Below are 20,364 nucleotides of genomic sequence, written 5' to 3'. Positions count from 1 at the left end.
AAGAATTTAAAAAATTTAAAAAATTCTTCATTAATGATCGTTAAATTCTTTTAATTACGGTAATATAAAACTTTCATAATTGGAAAATTCCATTTCAAATTATATTATCATATTATACGTTAACCTTTAAATTTTTAATCACTTTTATTTCATTTAAATATTAATTAAATAATAAATTATAAAATATCGTACGAATTTTCATGTAATCCGAAGAATCATCACTAAAAAAAATAATTTAAATTCCAAAGAATAGAAATATAAAATATAAAAAGACATGGAGGAAATATTCGAAATGAAATATTCATTACAAATTCTACGTAACGAGAGGCTCTACGATACAAATAGAATTCAAAACAAAAACAGAAAATTCGAAGCCTTCGAAATTCAAAGGCTTAGAAATAAGCCTAATAATAAATAAACATAAGAACATAAGGTTATCGATTCTTAAGTCGTTCTCTCAAACTCTCTTCATTTACAACTTACCTCCCGGTCCGAACAGAGCAGCGTAACACGGATGATTACAATAAGGTTTTCCTTCGTGCTCCGAATGGCTGCCGGGTGTCAAGGTCTTGTTACATTTTTCGCAACGTAAACACGATCCATGCCAATCCTTGCCCAACGATGTTTTCCTTTCGGCTGTAACGTAAATAGGCAAAAACAAAAATCATTGAACGGACTCGAGCGAAACATTATAATCACGTATTCACGTTTCGTGTCGATGTAAGTCGATTGTCCGCTTTCGATGTCACCGTGTCTACGAACCGAGTGATTCACCGAGTGGGTGAAATGGAAACGGGGAAATTATTACGTTCGATCAGGCTTATTCGAGTGGCCTCAATCCACTTAAAGCCATATACGGCTGCGTTCCCGATAAAGAAGCCTGAAATAAGTTCAATCAACCCTCTTGACTTCGGTATAAACCGGTGCAAACGGCGGTGGCGGTGTTCCGTTGGCAAACGAAACGAGGGATTACGTAATAATAAGTTTCGCGATCGGATAACGATTATCGCACTGAGTATACGTGTCGCGGAATTATCGCTTATCGCGATGCACCTATACTTTGCTCTTTACTGCGCATTTCGAAACCACAAAGGTTAATTCTTTATTAGGTAACCAAGAAATTCTGTCGCCCCGTATTTTAATGTTTCATTAATTAAATTTATTTACGTCCACGTATTCTCTAAAATCTTTTTTCTTTTTATAAAGCAATTGCCAATATTTCCAAGATCAGATAACGAGGATATTAAAAGGAAACAAATCGCAAAATAACTCTTCGATTCTTAAATTGTTCAACGAACGACGAACGATATAATCTACCTATCAAGTCTTACAAATTTGAAACAATTTTTTATAAGCACGATATACCTGCTATTATTTAATAAACATCGAAGTGGACTAAAACGAAACTTGATAGAGGGAAAAGCTAATTATTAAAGAAGTAAAGAAAAATTCGAAAGCTTGAGGAATTGAGAAAAAAGAAAAAAAGAAAATGGAAGAAATTATTTAATCGAAATCCAACCTCCCATCCACTGTCACCTCGAAGAACAATAAGACACACGCTCGAGGTTCCGCTCGCGCGTTCTCTCTCGCCGAAAGAAAATGCAGAAGCGTCCCCAAGCGGGACGAGGAGCGTCGCTGCTCCATTAGCAATTTCGTAATTATAAAATTGAATGGCGGATTCCCGGCGGAGGCGATCGAACGCGAGGCTCATTCACGGAAGGCGCGAACCCGAGGCGCCCCTGTGGGCCATCTTTTCCCCTTGCAAAGCGCGCCAACGTCGTCCCGCCTTTTTTCTTCCCTTTTCCTTCCTTTCTCTTTCTTTTTTTACGAAATATCGCACGCGGCTCGACCGCATTGTCGCGGTCGACGAATTCCCCGATGCGAGCGATTTCCAGCGCCATGATAACCGATGATCCAGGGATTCCTGGAGAGAAAGAAGCTGGCGCAGACAAGCGTCCTCTTTTGTCGCGCGTCATCATCGCACGGGGACGCACAAGGTTGATTAATCGAGAAGGATCGGAGAGTGGGAGGGGGGAGCCGGTTTTGTTACTCGATCAGGGGGGGAGGTTTGAAAGGTTTCGAGTGGCGCGATTTTCCTTTCAATCGCGATCGCTTTTAGGCCGCCTCTGCGCGCATATTCGCGTACACGATCCTCGGATCCTCGAAACGAGCATTTTTTTCCTAGCGGATTACGTATTGCACGCGCGTAGCGTTTCGGTCTCGGCTCGACAAAAGGCCGCGAAATCAGAGGAGCGAGTGTGGCCCTTTTTTTCCCCTCTTCTTCATCTCCTTCTTCTTTTCCTTGGATGCGTCGCGATGCGTCATGCCATTACGACATATCAAACCTCGCGGGGAAGACAAAAAAAAGAGAAAAAAAAGCCACGGACCGGTGGCGGCCCGGTGGTTGGCATTCAAACGTTCCTCCGTGTCTAAGGAGGAGCACAAAGGACGCTGGTGCCAGCGAGGGGAATTGGAAAATGACGAGGAGAGAGAGAGAGAGGCACGGGGACGAGTCTAAAGGGGTCGACGTCGGGAACCAACCGGTGGTCGAGGAGGAGGGTCGAGGGGGATGTTCGAAAAGACCGCGAGAGAGCGAAAGAGGAGGAGTGGTTGCTTGCGCGAGGGAGAAGGGAAGTCGTGGAAGAAGGTGGAGAAGAAAGAGAGAGAGAGAGAGATGGGCAGCGGCGCGGTGGCAGAATGGTGAAGGCAAGGATGAAGGAAAGAGAGGAGCCGTGGAGCAAGAAGGGTACGCATAAAGGGCCATTAGTTAATTAACTCCTAATTATCTGGCGGCGGAGAAGCGAGTGCATAATCGTCAAGCATTGGTGGTGTGCAGTGGCAGCGCGAAAAGGCAGACAGTGGTGTGCACGGATCGTTGCGCCCGGGCGCCAAACAATCGGCGGCTGCTGATTGCATAGGCTTGGAACATCATCCCCCGCTGTCTTTCCCTGCTTCCCTCTCCCCCCTCTTTTCTTCTTTCTCTTTATTTCCTCGCTAGACCATTCTCCACCCGCCCATCCCTCCTCCCCCTTTCCTGCTACTCACTTTTCTTGCCGACTCTTTCAAACTGCCGATCTGACGTATCATCCCTCCTTCTCCCCCTTCTCTCTCTCTCTCTCTCTCTTATCCAACGGAGAGGCCAGGAAAGGCTCTGGAAAAAAAGTTCTCCTCGTATTTCCTTCTGCCTCCCCCATCGAGTGCGACGTCGTAAACGAGGGGGAGGGGGTTTGGGGAGGTCGAAGGGAAGAGGAGCACGGCTATTCCCTTCTTTCCCTCCCTTCCGCCTCCCCTGTTAACCCGTCTCTCCCTTCGTTCCGTTTCGCCGCAACGACCTGCCTATTCTTCTCCAAACCTGTTTCCTCTCTGTTCTTCTTATTATTACCCGATACATCCCCCCTTACACTCTTGTGTCTTGTCGTCGCTCTCCTCGCCGCTGGACACTTTATTGTTGTTGCTCTCGATGCAACGACGTGACTCGGTTTCACTTCTGCCTCCTCCTCGGCCGTCGCGGATCCGCGATGGTGTATATATATATATATATAGAGTCAAGAAACTTTTTGCCCGGCTCGTTACAGAGGAGGCCTGTCTACGAACCCTCTTTAGCCGCCTTCTCTCGCACGCGATGGATTAACGAGGGATCTTTATGCGAGAGGCGTTCGCTATCCATCCGCTTCCGAAAGAGAAAATAGTTATTTTCGTGTATTTTTTTAAGGAATGGTCGAGAGATGATCCGTGGAATCGTAATTTTTGGAACTTGTTGAACTCCGTTGTTTAGGGATACTCGAGGTACGATATGAGTACACTTTTTTCTTCTTCTTCTTTGCATTATATTATATTATATCATATTGGAGAAGTTAAAGATCTAAACTACCCAGTAGTCGTGTTGGAACACAAGAAGGCTTTGAAACTCGAAAACAGTGACAATGATGGCATTCATTCCCCAATTCGTCCGCCATTACAGAAAGAATACTTACTCTACGTATCACATTTCGTAGAATCTTGATATTTCGTGGAAGACTTCTTTGCTCTCTTTCTCTACCAACTAACGAATCGTGAGATCGTGACAGGAATTCGAGAAATCTTTCTTTGTCTTTGTCGAGCAGTTTCATTCAATTGAATCGAAATCAGTCGCGTGGAAAGGGTCGCTCTCCTCCTACTTTTCCAACTTTTGTTTAAATATTCGTAAAAAAAAAAAAAAGGAAATTCGTCGAATTTGCCAAACGCCACGAAATCGTTTGAACCTAATTTATTTGAAAGCGTATCCCTCCCCCCAGTCTCTCAAAGAGCAGTCTTGAAAAAAGTCTTCTATCTTTTGCGGTGGCGTAGAATGCCCGCAAACGGAAACAAAGAAAACAGGAGTCGAAAAGCTGTGGAGTACGAATAGCCACCCACTCGAAGTCGAAGCGAGAAGAGGAGATCGGGGCCTTCTTCAAAAGTTACTTTGCTTACTGCACTGCTCGTCGCGGTGATTATATATAATTGAATTCAAAGATCGACTATTCCAAAGATTGGAATTCTTTTCCAACGATGAAACGTTGAAATGAAAAACGTAACTTGCTTCGTAGCTCGCGATTTAAAAGTAATGTAATACTCTATGAATACCGTTTTATGGTCCGTTACGTAAGATCGAGGTCGTCAATTTAATCTTCGATTTTATTGCACGTATTTCTCGATGACACGAGTGTGGATCACACACTCGCGCTATTTTTTTTTACATAGAATAGAAACATAATTAAATCTGTAGCTGAATAAATATATTTACTTTGAGAAAAGCCAACACGAATTCGTCCCTGAAACGATCTCTGAAGTTCTGATTCACGAGTGAAAATCGAGGAAAACACGAAACTGATCCCTCGAGTTAATTAATTGAAGAGAAGGAAGGTCTCTCCCCGAAGGGGTCCTCCTAAACGGGGCCCGGTCAGAGGTCGATGACCCACTCTCTCCCCTCCACCCCTTAAAAACGTACACAATACACTGTTCCTCTTTTTCCGCGCGATACACGTGTCGTCCCTCTAATTCTCCCGGTTGCATCCATTTTTCGCGCACCTACTTGGCCCGATCTCTGAAAGCCCCTTCCATCATATACGTGGCATCGCCGTCGACCGGGTCTCGCGTATTCAGAAAAATCCTCTTTCAGCGCTAATAGTGCTTTAACGGGCCGTCTAAAAGGTCCGCTCGAAAGAGGAAGCGCGCAATTAAAAGCGAACCTCCCTGAATGCGATGGCTCTGGGCGAGCATGGAGCATCGGCCGCCCGAAGGGAACGAGCTATCCGTTCTCGCGTTTATCTGGCCGGCCGAGGGGAAGCGCGAGCCGGTGATTGGCCGATGATAAGTTTATCGCCACGGCTAACCAGGATCCCTCGCGAAAAAACGGCCGCGATAAGAGGAGGGAGTATCGAGGGTCGAGTTGTATTTCTTTCTTTCTTTTTTTGGGGGGAGAATTGGAGAATCTTCTTGGGAGGGGCTGATTCGAGGGGGATATTTTAAGGGAAATTAGGAGAAGTTTAATAAAGAAGGGAAAAATTAGATGTTAGGCAATTTTAAATTTGACGAAGAGAAATAGAAACAGAAATGGCGATAGAGGATCATAGGGGACTCGAAATATTTATCAACATTTGATTTGACTTCTATCTGATCCTTCAAAGATTTTCCATATTTTAAATGTATTAAAATAATGCTTTATACATTTGTTTAGAATGGTATCTTGGTTTTAAATTTTAATAATTTTCAAATTTGGAGTTGATTTGCAAAAAGCACGCAATTTATTCACTTTTTTATCTATGTCTTCTTACAAAATCCTCAATCCTGATTATTGTAATTTAGAAATTGATTTGAAGTTTTCGAAAACAATTTAAAACCCGCCGTGAAAAAGTATGAATAGCATCTAATTCTAATTAACGCAATATCTCTAATTTCACCGTACAACGTCGTAATAATCAGTATTTAAGAAAAAACTGAAAGACAAAGGAAAAGGATCGTCGTAAAATCGTTGAATATTCTATCGTAAAAATGAGAATCGTTTAGCGAGTTTCGATGATAACAAAACGCTTACACGATATTCACGACCCAAAATCGCCTTGACAATAATAACTGCATAATTCGTTCCATGGTAATTTTAGAGATACCGTACAATAAACGGTGAAACATTATCGTAACTTTCGAAAACGTTTCACAATTTTCGACTCAACGTTCCAACGGCAATAAACACGATAAAATACTTTTTCTTGATAGTCGTCAACATTATCACATTATCAAGAGTACAACACAACATCGAAATAGACATTGCCTGTAAGCTGAGCCATAAACACAACAACGTTCCAACGATCATCTGCGAAAATTAAAAATCAATTCTATCTATCTATCTATCGGAAGAAACCAATTTCGAAACTGATTCCACTGCCTCGAGAGCGCGTATATAAGTATACAGCTCGATCGTACACTCGATACGTTTCATTGTATAAAATTTCCTTCCTTAGTGTCTCGTGTTACGATCTCTGTATTCCTACTGCGAGGACGAGGTTGACGTAATGTTTGTCAAGGTGGACCACGAGGAACGCAACGAAATGACATCATGTGGTGTCGTCATTTTCATTCGCGAATCATCATCATGAAACCAGTCGTGACGCGAATTTCCCGCAGCAGGATGCGCGAATTTCACGAGGATGAAGGAGAGGAAGGAGCGGAGAGATTTCACGAGGCCGATGTTTATTATTATCGATTAGTCGATAATATGTTTCCTCGTGAACGTAATCATCCCACGGAAAAAGTATGCAAAATAGCGGAATATTAAGCGAGTATAAATCTATGAACTACATATCCAATGCCGTAGATATTCCAACTTCGTTTCACGAACCGTGAAACATGATAAAAATATAAAGTTAATTCTGATCGAAAAATATCTGGATTTATGCGGTAATTAAATGCGATCAAAGATAAAATTAACAAATGGAAACAAGTGATATTTTTTCGAAATAAATTTTTTTCCTTCTTTTTTTTTTTTTCCAGTAATGAATAATATAATATGGAATAATAAATGGCCGAGTCTAATTTTCAAAGTGACAGTGAAGTGATTACATAAAAATTTTTTCTCCGTAATCGTAACAATTTTTTTTCATTTCGACTGTATGTAACTAATAACGTTTTCCGTAGTTTTATTTAAAGTATTAGTTCAAACTTTATGATTCATATATAGCGATAATTTTAGTGGGCGCTTGGAAACAGAACATAAAAATGTAATTTGAAATGATAGTACATTATGTAAATATATTTTTAGCATCTCGATAATATTCTAAAATCCTTTTCTTTTTTTTTTTTTTTAATTTTGCGTTAATTCGTTACTTCTTTCGTTTCACTCGTAACGATATATATCTAAGAACGAGAGATCCAATCGTCGCGATATGATCATAAAATTTGAATTAATAACACAGAGAACGTTATTAGATCCAATAGGAAAAAATTGCTGCAGTGTTGTCAATATCGGAATAAAAACAAAAAAGAAAAAAGGGGGGAAGAAATATTCCAACAAACGAATTTTTTACTTTGTGATACTTTAACAGGATTCCATTAATCTCCTTAATTAAAATGTAATAATCTAGCATTTCCAGACATCCAATATCTTTTAAAATCTGAAATCAATTTTATCATTTTCTTTATCCATTTTTACCGGATTAAAATACAAATATATATATATATATATATATATATATATATATACAAATATATATATATGAAACTTCGTAACTCTGTTCGAGAGATAAAAAAACATATATATGAAATATATATCTTGAAAAAAAAATAAAAAAAACATCCTAGATAAGATATTTCAATATAAGAAGACCAAATATACCTATACTCCAATAATAAAATTGTAGCAAAATTAAAACTAGATTCTCGCTCTTCGCCACCAATTAAACAAATAAAGTGTCGTTTATCATCTCAATTTTTATTTCCTACTTTCTATTTCCTTCGCAATACGTTTCAAAGCGATCTCTCGAATACATCTTGCTATCGATACCGAAAGTGATTCGAACGATCTCTCTCCGCCGTTTAAAATTTAATAGTTGAACTTAACGAATAAAGTTACTTCGATAATTGATTGTTCAAGACGTAATAAGAATAATCGTAAACAATTGGCAATACCAAAGCGTATATAACGAGCTGAACGTTACGAGCGAGCATCATTTATTCAAATAACTTTATTCGAAATTTTTTTTAATATTACTTTCCCGACGGCCAACTCTGCTCTCTCCACTCACCGAAATAGACCGGTTTGTCGCACTTCGGACAGTTGGGCATATCGAGATCTTCTCCGTGGAACTGGTGCGTCGAACAGCCTCCTCTCGACAGCGTGGTCAAGCGCGTACTGGGCCCGCGTTCTGCAAGGTAACGCGATTCTCTCTAGTTGATTGAGCGCGCGAACGTGTGTTGTGAAACGTGCCGGCGTCGCGTGTGTGTGCGCGCGTGCGAGAAACCCGTGTTAAGGTCGCCCCGGCTTCGAAAACTGGTATCTCGTACGTGTGCGCGCGTGCTCGTCCTCCGTGCATCTGTACGCGTGGATGTGTGCACCTGAACTTGCGGCGAGATTCGAAAGTGTCTCACGATGATTGTGTGCGCGTCCAGCCAGGTATATTATATCCGTAACGGTCCCGAGGAGGAGTCGAGAGGTCCGACTTCTTCGACCAATGAATCGAATGCTCGAACCGATCCCGTTATCCATTGTTGACAGATTCGTTATCGAAAGCGCATACCCAAGTAACAGGGCTGTTCATGAGTATTCAACGCGGGCAGAGACGATTATACTCGCGCGTATAACGGGGCGGATGTAGCTGCTGCAATTGGAATGCAACCGAACGGAGCTGTACCGGTTATACACGCGTTGAGAACTCGAGCTTGGGGTGAGATAGCGTTGGAGCGATGGAAAAAGAAATATGGGAAAGTGAATAAGCTGAATTTTGAGAAATGATCGCTTCTTCTTTTTTCGTAATTTATCAGTTTATCAAGGCTTGTCGATGCAAAGCTTGTTTGTCGCGATTCTCTTCGAGATCGAATCGAAAGTGCGAAATTTAATTATCTCCTATTTATAACGAGGCTTATAATATTTCGTTAAGAGCGAGAATGGTATACAGAGTGTAGATTTGTGATTGACCACATCCTGTGATTGTGCAATATCTAACCGTTGTCGATAACAGCGTCGGTACAAAAGGAGCTCGTTAAACCGGTGATGCGCGCATTGGAAAGAGTGGATCTGGAATACAATAATAAGATGAGTGCGGGCGATGACGATCGGTCGAGGTTGATCGCGTCGATCGAAAATGGCGACGTGGAAACGGCGATGCGGATCTTCACCGAGAAATTCGATAAAAAATTTCTGAAACCGGTGGGCGTGTTTTACGTGACTGCCGTTCAATTGGCGGCTTGGCAGGGTGAGATCGAGCTGTTGGATTTGTTCTACAAAAGTGGGGCCGATATCAACGCCACGGACAAGATTGGAAGATGCGCGCTGTTTCACGCGGCCCACCGTGGAAATTACGAGGTGGTGAATTGGCTGTTGGAGCACGGGGCTTACACGGAAAACAGGGTCGGGATAGAGGCTTGTTACAAGAAAATCCCTGGTTCGAGTTCGCTCAACATTGGTCGAAACGTTAGTTCGTGAACGCGATATCCTAATGAATTTATTGCCGCCTGAAGCGAGAATCGAATTGCTGTTTTTTTAGCTGCCTACGCCAGAGTGTTGGGGAAGAACGGCGATGCACCAAGCGGTGAAGAACAATCATCCCGAGGTGGTGAAGATGTTGGTAGACGCTGGGGCCGACGTGAACGTTAGAGACGATCGTGGCATCACGCCGTTACTTTTGGCAGGGTCCAAAGTTGAGAAAGAAGACTCGATCGAGATTTCCAAATATAACTGCATCATCGAGATCCTTGTATCCGCAAAAGTGTCTATTAACGTCGTTCATCCTGATACAGGTATTATATATGAAACATTGAAATAATTACGAACGAATTAATGAGAATCTTTTCCTTTTTTTTCTTTTCCTGAAAGTACAGATACTACTGCATTACATTCTGCAGTCTTGCTAGGAAGTCTCTTGGCAACGAGAAGGTTACTGAACGGTGGTGCATGTCCTCTTTATCAATGCAAAAGCACAGGAAGTACTCCTCTTCATCTAGCTGCCAACGCGGGTAACCCAGAGATACTTTCGATCCTTCTAGAGAGCATATCTTCTCATCAAATCGATATTCGAGATAACGTATATATATTTTTCCCTCCCTTTTCATATTAACATTTCCAACGATTCTTTCAATATATAATTGTTCTTCCTCTTCTTCCTCGTTCTTCGTTCCTTGCATTTCCATACAGATTGATCGAACGCCATTACACAGAGCATCTTACCAAGGAAATTCCAAATGCGTTGAGATATTGATCGATCATGGTGGAAATTTAGCCGCGAAAACCAGGACTGGAGTTAGCGTCATCGACGCGATATTCGCCCACATACCGACACCTGTCCTGTTCCTCAACGATATTCTCGATTCTTGCGTTAAAATGAATTGCAACAGAAATTCTCAGGTAACTCTCCAACCGGTGCGGTTTACTCTTTCCAAACATGTCCCAAACAATGTTTTCCGTCCTCTTTCACTGCAATCTGTTCAAAGATCGTCGTTGACTTCAACGTGCTAGCGCCGAAAGGGGAGCTGCAAATGGGAGTAGTTACGTCCCTTATTGCAGCAGCCTCGAGCGTGGAACAATTGACGATACTGCAACATCCGCTGGTGGAAACGTTCCTCTGGCTGAAGTGGTCCAAGCTGAGAGTGTTCTTCTTTACTCTCGTCTTTATCCACGCCCTGCTGGTCCTTTCCCTGTCTGGTTACTCCATAACGATACAGTACCACCAGACTGATTGCACCCCGTTACGAAGGATCCTCGCTTCCTGTTCGACGATCATCTTCCTTCATTACACGATTCAGGTGTTGATGGAGCCTAAGTTAGTTTGCAATTGAAAAAAAATAAATAAATAAATGAGAATAATAAATAAACAATATAAGCATTGATCTGAATCTCACTCTTACCTTAATGATATTTGAAAATGAAACACACGTTATAGATATTATTTGAGACAATTAGAGACGTGGTTGTCGTTCGCATGCTCCGTCATATCGTTCACCATTTCAATGAACGAAGATCATGGAATCACGACCTCGTCAGGGGAAGAAGGATTGAACGCCCGTCACCCCCCGCAGTGGATCTTGCACACCATCAGCCTGGCGATCCTTGTTGCCTGGATGCAAATGATGTTGTTAATCGGTCGCCTCCCAATGTGCGGGAATTATGCGCTCATGTTCTCCACGGTGCTGAAGAATATTCTGAAGGTCAGTGAGTAATCAAGCACGATGATTTGCCGCTCGCGATGCGAGTAATAATAATAATCCCTCTTCCTCCCCGTCCCATCCCAACCACGGATCGAATGGAGGGGCAACAAAGGAAAAAAGTAACGAGGAATCCCCCGTTTGGGAGGGGGAAGAACCTCCCAATTTCCCTCGTTAAAGCGCGTCGAGTCGGGCGCGGTTAAACGGGCGCGAATAAAAAGCAGCCACATTCGACACCGTAAGAACACCGTTTTTTTTTCAACAGGGGAGGGAGAGGGTAACGTTAACCCTGATTTAATGTCGAGGGAGGCTTTTTTCTTTTTCTTCTTCTTCTCTCTCTTTTTTTTTTTTTTTAATTCCGTCTGTATGACGGAAAAAGATCCGCATTTAGCCGAAACGAGAGGTATAAGAGAGCGACGAGCTCTTCCCTTCGGTGAATATCGTTAGAAATGAAAAGCTAAAGAGAAAGGGAGGGGAGGGAGAGGAAGAAGCAAGGTTCTAAATGTCTGGTCGGTGATACGGCTCCCATCAGGACCCACTTGCCTACCCCTACCACTTCGCGCAGCCCTACCACCCTCTCCCGCGATTATAACAACGTGCATCTGGGGCTTTTTATTTCCTTTCAGGTTCTCCTAGCGTTCGTCTGCCTGATTGTCGGATTCGCGTTCAGCTTCGCCGTTTTGTTCCACGGGAACGACCAGTTTCGCAATTCCTGGAGGGCCGTCGTGAAGACCGTGGTAATGATGATGGGTGAGTACGAGTACGGGGATCTGTTCTCGGACGAGAAGAATGGGAGTTCCTTCCTAACAGCCACGAGCAGGGTCGTGTTCCTTGCTTTCGTCATGCTCGCTAGTATAGTCCTGATGAACTTGATGATCGGCCTCGCGGTCAATGACATCCAAGGTCTCGAGAAGGAGGTACGGATCCTTTTACTTTTTACGCTCGCATCTCCTCGATATTCTCGTTTCCTCGATCGCTACACTTGCTCATTCTCACTTCGTTGATTCCCTTTCCTCGATTAACGAAGGAATATATTTATCGAGCCGATCGATAACGAGAGATTAATAATTTGTTCCTTTCATTTTCACAAGATTTCTTTTCTCTTGGATGAGAAGATCTGCAAATAACAATTTAAGAGTTGTTGATACATATAGAATGAATTTTCGTTATAATATAATATCGTATAATATATATCGTTAGAAAAGATTAAATGTAGGAGATATAAGAGATGTAATTGCGCGAATCCAGGGTCACATTCGCCAGTTGCTGAAGCAGGCCGAGTTCGTGGGCCATTTAGAAAGGCTGACATCACATCGAATCTTTCGCGGCAATTGGCTACATCCTCGGTTGGCCAGACTGCTAGACTCGAGGCGCGGCATTCCCACAAAAATTACGTTCGGCTATCACAAATGTTATTTGCATGAATCATTCCCCGGGATCCCGACCAGACTGAGAGAAGCGCTGTTCCTGCTCGCCACGGAAAACTCGCGCCGCTTCGAAAGGTGGATAACTTGTCGTGCAACGAATGGGTAAAGTTTGGTCGCGCAGCGGTCAACCGCCGACCACTTTACCGCTTTAATTAAATAACGATACAAAATTAGAGCGGCTTAGAAAACCCATTCTTTTTCAGTGGGCGTGAAAATAACAACGACAACGATAAAGTGGAGTTAAGAACACTGTTGGAACAAGTGTTGCTGCAATTAAGGATGAGTCATTCGTACGGCATTGGATATAAATTTCCAAAACACATTGGTATGAAAAATCAAATAGATCGAAGGAAAAGTGCTATATAATATGTGAAAAATGAAATATTTGTATAATTGAACATTATTGTGTTACGCATTTGTTATATTATTATTGAATTTAATGCATGAAATATAATTAATCGTATCAAATATACATACTTGACAAACATAAAGATATTATAGATAAATTTATAATAATTTTTTATAATAAAAAAATTTATGTGAATGAATTTATTTAGGTATTATACATATACATTAATATATTTTTTAAAAAAAGGATTATAAAAATTATTCTAGACATGATATACAAAAAATATAGATTAAGAATTATTTATTAAATTATAATTCAAATAATTCGTGTAAGATAGAAAAAATTTGTTTAACGCAAATTTCAATCGTTTATAATTTAATAGATAAACTTTAAGCAACATTTTTGTATAATTTTTAGAATCGAGTTTAATTTTTGTTTTAACTTTTAAAATCGAGTCTCCAAAGATTTTCTACGAATATATTAACACCTTGTATAACGTATTGGTAAATGTCGATATAGTAGAGAGGTTACATTATCAACATGAAATAACCAAGATTTCATTAAATATCGATCTTAGCATAGATGTCTCTGCGATACCATTTTAGATTTTCAGTTATAATATTCAATTGTGTTATGACATTTTGATCGTGTTGGAAGTATGTACTATAGATAGATTTATAATTAAAAATATTTTGTAGTATGTAATTTATTATGAATAATTGTACTTTGTATTGATTGATTTAAAATCTCTTGTCTATTCAATATTCGTTGCATTTGCTTAAATTTTCGTGTAATCTTCAATGATTCTCTAGTGTGATTATAGTCACGAATGAACGAACAATAAAAGCAATTTATACAATTATATTTATATTTAATTATATTTAATTACATTTAGAATAATATGCAGATTTCATACCATATTTCGATTAAAACGATAATTAAATAAAATTTTAATGAAAGTTCGTTTGATAACATACCTTTATTCTCATCAGTAATCCAATGTATACGAAGTACATAGATATATTTTTTAACATAATTCATTTTTTTTGTCAAGCTCTTGATAAATGATACCGTGAAATGTTATTAATCGCAGTAACAAATATAACTTTGTCAACGATCAACGTATGATCAGTCAAATATTCACGTAATTGGTGTGCTGTCAAAAAAGGCGGGAAAAATAGGTATGTATGATCATCTGAAATGTGACAAAGATATCTTTATGAACTATAATTAATTTTTTACACAATTTTTATTAGAAATAAAAATATTTCATTTATTTATTTTTTCTTAAAAATAATAATTAAATTCATAGAAAATTTTCTAATATATTCTTTTCACAAATATATATTTAATATACAATATTTTTTTTATGACGTCATCAAGATATCGAAAGCAATTGGACGATTGTCTTCATTATTTTGTACATCCGGATATTTGAAATTTGGTATGTCTTTTTTTATTTTTTCCTTTTTTAATACTTTTTCCTCTTATTTTTACTTTTATTATTTATTTTTACTTTTTATCACAATTAGTTTGTAACTTTTCAAGAATATATAGTATGAAAATGATTCATGCGAAGTAACTAAAAGTAAGTAAAAGTACTTACCGGATAATTTCGTGCAAGCTTCATAATTGCAATTTGTTGATAAGATTTATACAGCCAGTAGAAAATTTACAAGCACGTTAATTCAGAAATACATGAGCATGAGTCGTGTTCGTTGTCCCACGAATAATTAACGCGAAAGTTAACAAAGGTACTACGCGCAGTTCTGATATTTGAGGTTATTAATACGAGTATTATGCTTGCGTGTAAATAATCGAGCACGATCAGTCGCGTATATTTCAACGAGATATGATATTTTACTATTCGAACGAATGTCCATGATTGGAGTGCAGACACGTTATTTGATCTATCTAAAATTCATTATGCTCACTTCGATATAAGGTGCCGGATCACACGATCATACGATCACATATACGCACGCGACTCGTTTCTCTTTGCTATGTGGTTTCAAAGATGGCACGAAAGTCAGCTTTGTTACCGGCTAATAAGGGGACTCGTGTTTTTGTTCAGATTTTAATTAAATACGGAAATCGGATAGGACAGTGGCCAGCGCATACATTATCATAAATTATCGTTCACTCGCGGCTATAAAGAAATCACATGAGCACCTGCCTTAACGGTTGTAACAGCTTGGACAAGAAGCGATATTTTGCGATTGCCAGCGCCACTTTTATTTTCACGAAAAACGGTATTAAACGTGGAATCGCATACACGCTTGCGTCGAAAGAAAAAGACAGAGGCGTCACCGAGCAGGATAAAAAGGTTACTTTAACAGGACGCATAATTTATAGGGTCGACTTTGAAATGTGCAACCGGGATCGGAGAAAAATTCACAAACGAGTTTCCTTCGTTCGAGAAAGATTTCGAGGTAGGACGAAAGGTATCGTAGAGAAATTTGCACTTTACATAAAATTATTTACCATCGATTGATGAAAACTTGCCGATTCTCGTCTTCAATTATAATAAATTATGGTTTTTGAGGTTAAAAATTTTATTTTACATATATAGCACATATATATATATATATAAATTCATTACGTTTTCTATTTCTAGATTAATTAGCCGATAAGATATTTATCTATGTATGATTGAAATTGCAATCTACTTGACAAATAATGATAATAAAAAACAATAAAAAATCAACGAGTATAGTGACTATAGTGAGTGCAGCAGGTACAGTGAGTGCGGTATTGAAATGCTCGCGATATAATTCGAATTCAGCAAAAAAAAAAAAGGGACGATAAATCTGACAAATTGCAAATGGAACTTGATAGAAGATAAACGTTTTTGCTTATTGTTTATTAAAATATAAGTGATTGAGTATAGTGAGTGGAGAATTGAGACAGGAGGATCGTAGATGGTCCTCTCGTACGACGAAAACGGCATGCAGGAGTCACAGTAGCAGTGGTGGCGGTGGCGGTGGTGGCACTGGCGGTGGGAGCAGCAGTGGCGGTGGTGGCGGTGGCAGTGACGGCGGCGGTGGTGGCGGTGGCGGCGGCCGATGGTGGCGGCGACGACGACGAAGACGGTGCTAGGAGTTCGGGTGAATTCGTAAAGGTTCGGGTGGGGTCGGTTCGCCGCCTTGCCTGCCATGACTGGCCGGCCGTGGCCTCGCGGGGGGTGAGGGTGGGGGTGAGGTGGCGCGTCGGCGAGGGAAGCCGCGGCGGTGAATCCGGCGTCGTGATTGGTCGTCGCGTGGGAGAGCCGCCCGCCCGAGCTCACCGTGACCGGCAGTCGGCACCGAGCATCCAGGCAGAGCACATCGAGCCATCGGAGTCGGGGCGAGATACGCAACACGCACCTCGGAACGTAACCACGGGCACGATGGCCGTCCGGCGCGTGCACCGTCAACAACAACAGCAAGAACAACAGCAACGTCGTCACCGTCGTCGTGGTGCCGTATTTGTCGCGCGTGTTCTTCATATTTACCTGCATACGGAATCGAAACAACATCTGCAGCAGGATCGCGCGCTCGCTAAGGCATCGTGGCCACCATCGTGCGGATACGTGGCGCGCGGACTATGCGCCTGATGCACGCAATAAGAAACGAAAGAAAAAGAGAAAAAAACACACAATACACACATACACGACGACGACGTACGGAAAGTTGCTGGCAGCGCGCGCGTTAAATAACGACACACACCACGGGGTCCAGGGGCCATTCTAAAACACAACTCAACCTACATCGCACACGTTCCACCATTACCTTTTCCTTATCCCCTCGTTTTCCATCGGTCGTGTGTATATCGCACCTCCTTCACTCCTCTCTACCGGCCTTCCCACGCGGTCCTCGTCGAGATTACGTTTCGGTTAATACGCAAAGAAACACGCATCGGCCGTTAAATTTTCAGGCTCGTTGCCGGCCTGTTTGTCGTCTATATCTTTCTCGCGTGTCTCGTTTGTGATCAATGTGATTGTCCTTCAAGCGTAATAACCATTTTTGTGTTTTGACTGGTGGTGCGTTCTATTTCGTGTTCTAAGAAATTTCATCTTACCACGGCGTTTATTTGTATACTTACGGTGCAACGTTCTCGTTCTGTGCCCTTCACGAGAAAAGGGAAGAAAGAAAAAGTGTGTATCGAATAGAAGCCTAACCTCCTCCGTCGACGACGGTGGCGACGGTGGTGGAGGCGAAGGTGACCGTGACGGTGAACCGTTTCTCTGTGCTCTGTGTTATCCATTTCAATTTTTTCGTATTCTACGTTTTTGTGCGGTACTAGTGACAGAGAAGACCGAAGGAAAAAGTGTCTGTCTGTCGCGTCGGTGGCGTTCTTTCGTCGCGTTAGTCTCGTGTGCGCGTGACAAAGGAGCACATAATTGTGCAAGCGAGAGAAAGATAGCGTGCAACGCTGTTCCGACGGATCATCGTTGAGCCGTTATAAAGAAGAGAAGAGAAGATAAGAGAAGAAGACAAATACGGAGCAGTGTCGCGTCTTCTAATCGAACGCGTGTTCTATCGTTTTCGGTTATTCGCTTGCTTGTGTCGTATCCCGCGTCGTTCTGGAATTCACGCTGCATCGAGAAACAAATTTCAAAATTCCCGCGTCAGCCGTATCGGCTGCATAACCTCTCTTTCTTCCGTGACTCGAGGCGGACACACCTCTCGTGTTAAGTCGCCGAACGACAAAGACAGGAAAGACGGTGGCCGTCGCTCGGCCAGCAATAATGCCGCACGTGAGCAGCAGCGGCGGCGGCGACGATCTCGGCAGCGAAGACGAGGTCAAGGTCTTCAAGGATGAGGGCGAGGACGAGAAGAGGTCCTCCGAGAACCTCACGGAGGAGAAAAGTTCCCTCATCGACCTCACAGAATCTGAGGTGCGTCGATTGAAAAAAAAAAAATATGTATATATGTATAGATATTATCAACGAATCTTTTATCTCTGCTATATTATTTATTAATAGAACTAAACGTGTGCATGTGTTCTTTCTTATTTCTCCTCGTTTGATCGTCGTGTGCAACGTAACGCGTCTCTGGTTTGATCCACCCACTCGATCGTGACAGCTTAAGGACGTCGCCATTAAGTGCATGCGTGTGTTTGCAGGAAAAGGGCTCGCTTGCTGGTGGAAGTTACTCGACGACAGGCAAGACATCAGCGAGATCTGATCTCAGCCCCGTCTTCGGTGAGTGTTAATTATTTCTTTACTTTTTTTTTTTTTTTTTAATATCGAGAATAGATCTATAAAACGACGGTTTTGTTTCTCTTCGTTTATAATTTCGTCAAATTAATTTTGGAGTACGCGAAAAACTCTTTGATACAAAGAATCGTATCAAAATTTAACGAATGAAATTCACGTCAAATGTAACTATTAGATTACAATATACATATAATATTTTAAAATGAATTTCTTAACACACAATACTCCGAAAATGACATAATTTAAAAACGTTATTTTACCAAAAAATGTAAATTGTCTTTAATCATAATAATATAATAATAATATATAGTTTTATCAATCTAATTTATCAACGAGCCTAATTCTCATAAAATAAGATCAAATATTATTTTTAATACGTTTTTCTAATTGTGTCATTTTAATAACAACACAATACTTCTTCTATATTTTGTTGAGAAAAAAATTATAATCACTGAAAAATTTATTGGATCTTGGAAAACGCGTTAAATGCAGGAAAAGAAACGAATTCGAAATAGAGTAAAATCGATCGAGAAACGCATCATGATCGAAAATCATCCAGCGTTTATTCGTCCCGTCGGACGTTTATCGTGATCGTTCTCTCTGGCCTATGAAATCTGATAACGTGTTATGATATTTTATGCGTGTCGCGGGGGCAGGGCCTGATTCATATAAATTAACGTCATTGTAGGTGGTTATCTTACGATCTGGTAACGTAATCTACTCGTGGCGAATCGCTTTTATGTCCTAATGATAATTTAGACGCTTCTGGTCTGGCCGCCGCGATGGTTGAATCGTCGTGGAGCATTCGTGGCGCGTGTTACTCTCGCCGATGATTAACAATCTGGCCGTGGTGATCGGTGAACGAGATTATCGACCGAGACCGCGTATTATCGTTTATTGCACCCGTTCGTTAAAAACGAAAAGCCGCGCGCACGTTTCTGATTTCCGTTTGCCGCGCTCCCACCGGAAACACCGGTATCGGTTTATTTATTCGTTATTACGCGAGGAATTCTTTAGTTTTAATGGAAATTATAAATTTCGACGAGATTTTTTTAAAAATCCAGAAAATTTATCTGGAAAGAAATCTGTAATTTAGAATTTATCAAAATATATATATATAAGTATAGAAATGTAAAAATAATGCAGAGATTTTAATACTTTTCATTGGTTAGATTAGGATTCGAAGAAACTTTATTTATATAATCGTTATTATTTTTGGTATTTTAACTTAAGTTGAAATTTACTTGCTATAAACGTAATTCTCTTACTTCAAAGATATTTAGTACTTATACTTATATATAAATTTTTTTTTGTTAAATAACAAAGAAATTGATATAAATATTTTCTCATTTAAAAATTAATAATCTTATTAATCCTTCCGAAAGTATCGCAAATTTTATATCTTATTACAATGAAATATCTTCTAATTCCACAGTTTTCAAAAAAAATCTTCATAAGTATTCAAAATTTTAGCTGAAATGACACGTGTCACATTATTTAACATATATATAAAATGTTATACAATGAATCATCTTCTTTCCGTTCTAAAAAAATTTTAACACCATTAATATGTACATTGAATTTAAATCCCAAATAAAAATTATAATATTTGAAAAACTTACTATCCTGTTTGAAAAAGTAGTTCGCTTAACTTTGCTTACTGAAAGATAACGAAGAAAATTTTGGAGAATCAATGGGGAATATACGTGCATCGAAACACGCGATTCCATTCACAATTCAGTTTCTCAAGTTTCGTTCCCCCGTCGACATATTCTCATCCTCGATTACTATCGCCTTTTCATTCATAGTTTTTCACGAGAGAGAAAGAGGGAGAGAGAGAGGGAGAGAGAGAGCCAACCTATACATATATGTACATGGTACAGTACCTCGTGAATTATCGAAACGTGGGTTTTGTGCAATAGCGTTTCGGTTTTTTCGCCGAATGTCGATCGTTCCGAGAAAAAGTAGCTCGGGCTCCGTGGTTGCTGTTTTTACAGAGACATACGGTACCGTTTTCTTTC

The 20,364-nt window shown here is 40.5% G+C and overlaps 2 protein-coding genes and 1 long non-coding RNA gene across 6 annotated transcripts in view; 2 read left to right on the top strand and 1 right to left on the bottom strand.

Annotated features, from left to right (window-relative positions):
* Nucleotides 1-569: 569 nt before the first annotated feature.
* Nucleotides 570-15,268, bottom strand: LOC114577253 (uncharacterized). The gene is made up of 5 exons (XR_009829447.1): nucleotides 14,750-15,268; nucleotides 14,121-14,338; nucleotides 11,071-12,940; nucleotides 3,353-10,981; nucleotides 570-3,151 (listed from the first exon to the last, which is right to left on the bottom strand). It is a non-coding gene; the product is annotated as an uncharacterized LOC114577253 (long non-coding RNA).
* LOC107995709 (transient receptor potential channel pyrexia-like) lies at nucleotides 9,221-13,342 on the top strand. Of its 2 annotated transcripts, XM_017053359.3 has the most exons (9): nucleotides 9,221-9,640; nucleotides 9,714-9,966; nucleotides 10,048-10,250; nucleotides 10,361-10,570; nucleotides 10,657-10,985; nucleotides 11,106-11,370; nucleotides 11,994-12,284; nucleotides 12,616-12,869; nucleotides 12,998-13,342. In XM_017053359.3, the coding sequence occupies exons 1-9, from the start codon at nucleotides 9,221-9,223 to the stop codon at nucleotides 13,158-13,160; spliced, it is 2,388 nt and encodes a 795-aa protein (XP_016908848.2). In that variant the 3' UTR covers nucleotides 13,161-13,342. The 2 variants fall into 2 exon arrangements, with proteins under 2 accessions (XP_016908848.2, XP_061929537.1); XM_062073553.1 differs by lacking the exon at nucleotides 12,998-13,342 and having other exon boundaries at nucleotides 11,994-12,117; nucleotides 12,616-12,791.
* Nucleotides 15,269-16,322: 1,054 nt separating the features above from the next.
* The window catches only part of LOC107995708 (protein pangolin, isoforms A/H/I/S-like), a 153,271-nt gene continuing 149,229 nt past the window's right edge, over nucleotides 16,323-20,364 (top strand). For 2 of the 3 annotated variants that reach the window (XR_009829440.1, XM_062073578.1), the window contains exons 1-2: nucleotides 16,323-18,022; nucleotides 18,250-18,328. Coding sequence is in view for 2 of the 3 variants with exons in the window: in XM_062073578.1 (XP_061929562.1) it covers nucleotides 17,873-18,022; nucleotides 18,250-18,328 (229 nt within the window). In the remaining variant the exon portion in view is untranslated. The remainder of the gene's footprint in view (nucleotides 18,023-18,249; nucleotides 18,329-20,364) is intronic. The other variant, XM_062073579.1, reaches the window with a different exon arrangement.

This window comes from Apis cerana, linkage group LG4 (assembly GCF_029169275.1).
Source record: "Apis cerana isolate GH-2021 linkage group LG4, AcerK_1.0, whole genome shotgun sequence".
In the NCBI taxonomy this organism is placed as follows: Eukaryota; Metazoa; Arthropoda; class Insecta; order Hymenoptera; family Apidae; genus Apis; species Apis cerana.
This window is presented reverse-complemented; position numbering and strand designations above follow the sequence as displayed.

Bases quoted from the DNA above. Each gene is read 5' to 3' on its own strand.
- LOC107995709 (XM_017053359.3), top strand. From the start codon at position 9,221: ATGCGCGCATTGGAAAGAGTGGATCTGGAATACAATAATAAGATGAGT. The intron at 10,986-11,105 runs GTTAGTTTGCAA...CACACGTTATAG, and splicing joins CAGGTGTTGATGGAGCCTAA to ATATTATTTGAGACAATTAG. The intron at 11,371-11,993 runs GTCAGTGAGTAA...ATTTCCTTTCAG, and splicing joins TGCTGAAGAATATTCTGAAG to GTTCTCCTAGCGTTCGTCTG.